This window comes from Elephantulus edwardii, unplaced genomic scaffold (assembly GCF_000299155.1).
Source record: "Elephantulus edwardii isolate Elephantulus edwardi_28Jun2011 unplaced genomic scaffold, EleEdw1.0 scaffold00004, whole genome shotgun sequence".
In the NCBI taxonomy this organism is placed as follows: Eukaryota; Metazoa; Chordata; class Mammalia; order Macroscelidea; family Macroscelididae; genus Elephantulus; species Elephantulus edwardii.
In genome coordinates this window covers 38,155,704-38,163,453 of record NW_006399754.1, presented here as the reverse complement: position 1 = coordinate 38,163,453, position 7,750 = coordinate 38,155,704, and the positions used below count along the sequence as shown (strand labels likewise).

At 43.9% G+C, this 7,750-nt stretch overlaps 1 protein-coding gene across 1 annotated transcript in view; it reads right to left on the bottom strand.

The window, feature by feature from the left end:
• Nucleotides 1-7,750, bottom strand: part of NBEA (neurobeachin) — a 924,058-nt gene that overhangs the window by 543,887 nt on the left and 372,421 nt on the right. The window contains exons 35-36 of the mRNA XM_006879639.1: nt 3,924-4,078; nt 950-1,076 (exon numbers count right to left, since the gene is read on the bottom strand). Of these exons, the coding sequence (XP_006879701.1) occupies nt 950-1,076; nt 3,924-4,078 (282 nt within the window). The remainder of the gene's footprint in view (nt 1-949; nt 1,077-3,923; nt 4,079-7,750) is intronic.

Here is a 7,750-nt window from a genome sequence, read left to right as displayed (position 1 = left end):
GAGAAAAACTGAAAAGCCGCTCTTAATCAGAAGCACAGAGAGAAGGGGACTCGTGGCAAACTTTCAGAGAGAGAGAAGCCGTGAAGCCCATGGGGTGGCCTTGTCGAGGCACTGCGGGTAGACAGAACAAACGAAAAAGTGCCAGACCAGTAAGTCAGCATTCTGGATCAGTCCCGAAGAGTCTCCAAGCAACTTAAGTGAACTAAAAATAATTCTTTAAACAAATAAGAACTAAGAAAAATTTATGGCTGACCAAGTTGAGTTAAGAAAATATATCAAGGAATGATTTTCAATTAGAAGGGAAGAACACGATGGAAGTCAGATACAGAAAAAGGAAAGCTGGGTAAATAAAAATAATCAACATCTGAGCAATCTAAACAAATGCAAACATGGTGGAACCACAATGGTTATCACTTCACAATACACAACACATGTGAATATGCATATGCTTATTAGGTAAAAATAAGGGGGAAAAGAAACAAACTTGAGATTATAAATGTAAAAAACTCCATGCAGAAAACAAAGAGCTGGAAAAAAGAGTGAAAATGGTTGTCTCTGGTGGGTAAAATCCTGGGGAATCAGGCTTGCGTTTTCTAGGTCCCATATAGTGCATACTATTGTTGGTATATGCCGTCAAGTTGGCAGTGACCCACAGCTGACCCTCCAAAGAGTTTGCAGGGGCAGTAAATCACATGAGAGGAGACTGCCCGTCTTCTCCAACAGAGCAGTTTGTAGATTCTAACTTCATGCCTTTGGGATTGCAGTACAGCTTCTTACCACTAGGCTACCAGGTATGTAGAAATATTATAATACATTATAATGCACCTACAGAGAGACTGTTGGTTTCAAACCACAGACTTTCAGTTGGCAGCGCTTAACCCCTGTGCCACCAGAGCCTGGCCGTCACCCGGTGAGAGAGGAAAAGAAACCATCTAGAATCACAACCCACCTCATGTTCTCGGCCGAGTCTTCAGGCATCGGGGCCACCGTCTGAACCGCTGGGAGGTTTTTGCTGGTAGCACCATTCACAAAGCTTGAGGAGGAAGACGAGGCCGATGAAGCGGAGTCCGCCGCACCTGTTCCAAAGAGGGCATTCAGCCTTAAACACAGACTAACAGAGCAGCTGCAGCTGCAGGAGGCCTGCCTGAATCTGAAGGAAATACCCATCTAACTTCATATTTTGACAATTAAAAATCATTTGGCCATTAGTATACTAGTAACAGTTACTGCATCAAAATGTACTCTCACTACAATCTAACAGAGAACTACATGCTACAAATGGGGTAGAAATAAAAGACAAGAACAAATGAAAATAATTTTAGATAAAATGAAATGGGTAAAACCAAGGAAATCTGTCGTAAACGCAGCTCTTTTTATTGCTGTCACAATCATAAAAAAATCTGTCAGCCAAGATACAATCCAAAGAAACTGTTTCAGCCTAAATTTGAGACAGTGCATCATCAATTGCTACTTTCAATAAAAAGTCTGTTTTAAAAGGGTTGTAAGTGTAATTTTACCTGATCTAAAAATGAGTTTTCCTCAATATAATGAAGATACCATTTGAGAAGAGATTTTTCTATTACATAGTTGTAGAATTGGAGGACATCTAGTGTCTCTAAATATTATTATTATCTTATAGTGTTTCTTGGAAGGCTGAGTTGCCTAGCAATATTTTCACTTCATATTTCTATAGTATTGAGGTGTCAACAACTGAACTGGATGTGTCTCACAACTGTGTGTGTGTGTGTGTGTGTGTGTGTGAGAGAGAGGGAGAGAGAAAGCTGAAAGTGGATACGTCTCACAACTGTGTATGTCTGTGTATGTGTGTACGCATATGAGTGTGTGTGTGTATGCGTGTCTTTCTAAGGAGGATGTTTATTCCTTATTCTTTTGGATCTCATTGCACTATTGCCATATTTTCACACATGCACCATGTACCTCCTTGGTTAGTTTGCTAGCAGCTCCCGCCCTGCCCACTTTAGAGTTATTTTCATCACACTGTGCTCAATTTAAAAATAGCAACACTTAGAAAATATTGTCACAGCCACACACTAATGAAAATAGCTCCTGGAGGGGAGAATGCTGGCCACAAATACAGAGAGTGGTGTTTGTGTAAAGACATGGCATGTACTTTATACTGACATCCTTCTTTTGCTAAAGCTTCTTCGTGTATCTGATAACTTTCATACAGGAAGTGAAAGAAAGCGTCCGGACTTGTTCACACAGCAAGATAGAGGAGGAGGTCACTGATCTCTCCACTTACCTGCATACCTATTAACAAAGAGTGAAGAATTCTTCAACAAACACCACCTAACACAGGGTTGCCACTGCTTTTCTCCTGCATTGGAACTCTTTTAAAAATATTAAGCCTTTTAAAATACTTATTTCAATAAAAGGATTAACATTTTTACTCCTGTTTCATCAATGTGGAATGAGAATAAAGAATTAGATCATAACCTGCAAAGAATGACTTCATCTAAAGTCTTCAGTCAAGTCAGAGAGAAGTATCTGCTGCTAAATCCAAGCTGCTTTCAGCTTGAACATCACTGATAACAGCCAGGTGCTGAAACAAGGTGTGTCACAAACAGTCTACTTACTACAACCTCACACACGTGTCGTTCGTGGTGGGTCAGACTCAGGTCTGACAACAAGACAGGTGCAGAGAGCACAAGAGAGAGCTACAGAATTCTAGAATGGGCAGGGTCTACGGAGCGCAAAGATGGAAAAGTTCAGCGTTCTACAGTTTGGAGGAGCAGAGGCCACTACGGCCGGGGAGGAAAAGTCAGGGACCATCTTGCGTTGTATAAAGACCTAAAACGGAATCACAAACATTTGGGTAAGGATTGATTTCGCTAATAACCAACAGGAACATTTCTGGAAATTAAAAAAAAAATTACCTCAGGCAGGTTTTAAAATTTGTTGTGATTTGGAATTTTCTGCTCCAAGAATCATTAGGGCAACTTGGACAAAGAGTCATTTACCTCTGTAAGCTAACATGTCAGTTAATTCACTGGCAAACGGTTCCACGCCATGTACTTTTTCACCAAGTGAAGGCCCAGGTTATGACACTGTTGTCTAGGTAGGTCCTCAGGGAGGGAAGGCTTCCGTCTGGAGGGTGAGCTGGACCCCAGGAGGATTCAGTCAGGACACACTGCAACCATGCTCTGTCACTGACACTACTAGTGCACTGTGTCACTCCTGATACAAATGACTGAGGGCCACATATCAAACTTTAGTGTTTAAATAATCATTGGTATTTGTTTCAAAATTAAGTTTCACTACTCAGATTTTACTCTGAAAGGAGACCGCATTCTGCATTTTCAGAAACTTAAAAAAAAAACACAACACAAACCCAAGTAAAATAAAAACCACTGTTGTGGGTGACTCACAGCAACCCTGCAGGACAAAGGAGCACTACTTCCTAGGGTTACTCAGAAGGAGCCCTGGTGGCAAAGGGCATGAGATGTTCGGCTACTAACTGGAAGGTGAGTGGTTCAAATCCACTGGCAGCTCCAAGGGAGTAAGATGAGCAGCATAAGAAAAGGTTTCCAGGTTCAGAAGCTGAAGGGAGGTCACCACGAGCAGAATGGCGTCGGCCGTGGGGAGTTTGCACTCACTGGTTCAATCTCTATGGTAGCTGAAGACCACATCTTTCTCCCACAGAGCAGCTGGGGGCTTTCAGTTGGCAGACCGAACCATTGGAGCTCTAAAAGTCACAACCGCACCCTCTAAAATGTCCACTAAGTAATGCACACAGAATTATAGCAAATTTGGGGGAAATGCAAGAGTACAACCCCCTTAAAGTTTAAGGCAATCAAACACATTCAAGGAATTTGTTTCAGAACAAAATTAAGTGGGAAAATGAAGATACAGAAAACAGAAAGAAAAAGATGTGGCATCACAAGAATATATAAGGACAATACCTGTTGTATTAATCATACTTTTTGGTGTAGCTCCAGTGGCAGCAAATATATTAGCGGTGCTGCCTGTGGGCAGGCCACTTCCAGCTGGGGCAGCTCCAACGGTGGTCACAGCCAGGCTCCCGGGGGGCGGCTTCTTCACGGGCACCACCACACTCCTGTGAGGGAGATGGGCAAGGGAAGGCACAGCAGAGGTTAGGGACAGCCCAGTGGGGTGAACACATGTTCAACGTCAGATTTACTTTTCCTTTCATTCCAGAACACTCAAGTCCAATGATAAGAAAACGGACAGGAAGTATACAATGACAGTGGACTGACTCCATCAGGTTGGAACCCACCCAAAGCTGACTCTCCCAGGAGTTTCCAGAGGCAATTACTTTCATGGGAGGGGACTGCCTCTCTTTCTCCCACAGAGCAGTCCGTGGACTTGAACCACATGCCTTTAGGTTGGCAACACAACTTCTCACCACTAAGACATCAGAGCCACTGTGTAAAATTTATACAGAACTCGACTTCCTTAAGACATAAGGAAAATTACCTAAGAACCGACACCTTAGAATTACAGTATCAAACAAGAACAGTGAACGTTCCATAGACTCCCAAAAGAACAAACACTATCACAGTGCACCTGGGAACAAGACTGTAAGACTTTATATATTATATACTCTGAGCATGTAATTCCAAGGGGAAAACCTTGGAGAAGAACCCTACGCTTGAAAACACAGAGGGTCAGCAAGAAAGGAGACAACCCTGCACGAGATGGACTGACAACTGTGAGGACAAACACAGCAACACATGTGCGGAGGTCACAGGACCAGAAAGGGTCTCGGTGTGTTAGATACAGGTTCACCCTATGTCAGCATCCATGAGGTGACAACCAACGGCCGGCTGACCAACTGTGCAGTTCTAAAGAGGGTAGCACACTGTACACGGTTGGGGACATAGCAAACGACATGCTGCAATGAGCAGCTTTTACCGACATGGAGGGCTGTATGTCAAAATAGACATAAAACACCCACTTCTCACCCATACACAAAACCCTTTGAAATCTAAATTTTAAAATATCTTCATAAGGAAAGGTAAAATCAAACCAGGACCACTCAGCGACATCTATGAGGATGAAGAAGTCATGCTTTCTTTTTCTCACTATCATAGGATTCATTAAAACTTGTAATCTGTGTTAGAAATGTTCAGGACACAAGGCCTCCACCAGAACAGTTTCTCTGGCAAGCCTGAAGGTTGGCCTCCTTCTGATCCTTGGCCCCACACAAAGTTCTTTTCCTTCTGCCAATTCCATGGCTCCTCCTTGCCCTCTGCCAAGAAGCCTAGGCCAGAGCACTGGGCACTGACTGGGTGGGATCTAGCTGTGCTCTGGTCCCACTCATCTGTGGCTCTCCGCACGTCCACGGGTTGGGTTTAAGAATCTGGGCTGCGGTATTTCACACAGGGATCTCTAGCCCAAACGATGCACTGAACTGCTTCTTAATAGTAACGAGATTCTCCTGTTCTGCCTTCAAATCATGCAACTTGGTTCAAGATTCCATCTGCTGTCTATTCTTCAGCCGGCGAGAAAGAAAGTCAACTCCACTGGGACGGGGTTCCCGTAAAGAACTGCGCGCTTCAGGGCTTTGTTCACAGAGTCGCTATAAATCATGCTCAACTCGAAGGCAAACAACAACATACTCCAATTACCAGATCTTGTTTTTCTGTCTGATACATGTTCTCTTTATCTAATTGTCACATTTTACATCTGAAAGATTCCAGATTCAAGAGCTTCATTTCTTTATTTCCAAGAGGTCAATTATGAGCTTTTTAGGGAAGTAATAGCTTATGGTAACACAGTAGAAGCAGTAAAGAAAGTAAAGACATATCACTTTGGGACAACCTATTGTCAAAGACTTCTCCAAGGTGCTACAATGGGACAATGCCAGTTTAAGAATCAAGGTAGGCTTGATTCAAGCCACGGTCCTTTCAAGAACTTCCCACGCATCTGAAAGTTGGGTAAAGAGTAAGAAAAGTTGAAAGGAATCAATGTCTTTGAACTATGGTACTAGCAGAGGGTGGACTATCCAATGGACACGCCTCTCTCTGCAGAAGGGCAACTGGGGTGCTCCTTCCAGACAAGGACGGTGAAATTTCATCTCACAGACTTTGAACATGTCATCAATAAGGACCAGTCCTTGTAAGGGCACATCCTCCTAGGAAAGGTGGAGGGTTAGGGACAGAAAGGAAGCCCCTCAACAGGACACAGTGACAATGATGGGCTTGTGCACATCCTGCTGATGGGACAGAGCAGGGACTCGGTTACATCTAATATCAGCAGGTCCTAACTCAGGTTACAAACCCTCATCATCTAGCTCTAGTGAGGACAGCTTTGTCTTCAACATGCCAGTGACCGACTTCTCCTTGGCCATCGGCACTGGAGCTCCGGCTCCTTTAGTTCTAAGGGGCACATCATTATATCACTCTGATTATGCAATGGGCCGGGCGGCAAGGCCTTGAGCTCAAGCTATGTGGCTATCAGCTCTGATTCCCTCTGATCCTGCAGTGGGCCCAGGGCAGGGCCTTGATCTCCCAAATGTGGGTGTCAGCTCTGGCCTGCAGTGGGCCCAGGACAAAGTCTGGATCTCTCACTGTGCGGGCAGCAGCTCCGGCCCAGGGCTTGCTCTCGCCAGTCTCTTTTTCCATTGCATTTGCTGTTGTGTGTCCTTCTCAGCTGTCTTGTGTCGGACACTGTGTCTACAAGAATACACTGTACTTTTATGGTGTTTTTCATGTAAACAATGACATTACAACGCTAAAAAAGATGGCTTGTCACACACCTGGAACCTGGTTAGAAAACTAGTTAGCGTTTAAGCCTTGACATTTCAATCACAGGAGCTCATTATTTCTCTTGCGCTGTGTCAGTACAGTTAATGAATCGTGTCATAAGCATTTCTGAATCTGACACTGTAGTAAGTGTAAGTCAGTTTAAAGTATGAACACAGAAAACCCTAATGTTGCTTCATGGAGATCTGAGGCAGCTCAAACTCATTACAACCAAGAAATCCTGCACATCAGCACCGCGGTCCCCAAGCTCACTGCAGCAGTGACCCTTGTCAGCCCAGCTCTCCGATCCCCACCGCGTGACCCCGTGATTCTCACCTCTCCGTGCTCCCCACCGTGCTCCTCACTGTGCATGCCTGTTCCCACCGTGTCTGCCAGTGAGCCCCACAGCGTCCCCGTGATCCCCACCTTGTCACTGCTCAGTTACCCAGTCAGCCCAGCTTGAGTATCTGTCTCTCTTCTGCAGATTTCTACTTTTCCAAGCATAATGACCTTCTCCAGGGACTGGAGCCTCCTGGTAACATGCCCCAAGTGGTCTCTGCTTCTAAAAAACACCCTGGCTGTATGTCTTTTATTATTATTAATGATTTTTTAAATGCAACACATTATTTTTTACAGGATATTCTTTCCATTTAATTTCCCCCCAATCATTCATTGTTGCACATTTTCCTCCCTGCCCAGCCCTACCCCAGTTCGTTTTTCTCTTTGAAAAAAATTCTTTCATTGTTATACAATCCCCACCAGTCCAGTGTCTACTATAATGTGCATTTCTTTTTCTGTAATCTTGTCATGAAGATAATATCTAATCCTATATTCCTTTTAAACAGTTCTCTCCCTCATCTGCTTCAAAGCAGCATACATTATTTATCCTCTCTTTTCTTAGGTTTCCCTCAACCTCAATGTCAGTCCCATTTTACAACAGTGGCACTATGCAGTATTTGTCCTTTTTGTGACTGAGATATTTCACTCGGCATAATGTCCTCCATGGCCACCCATTTTGTATA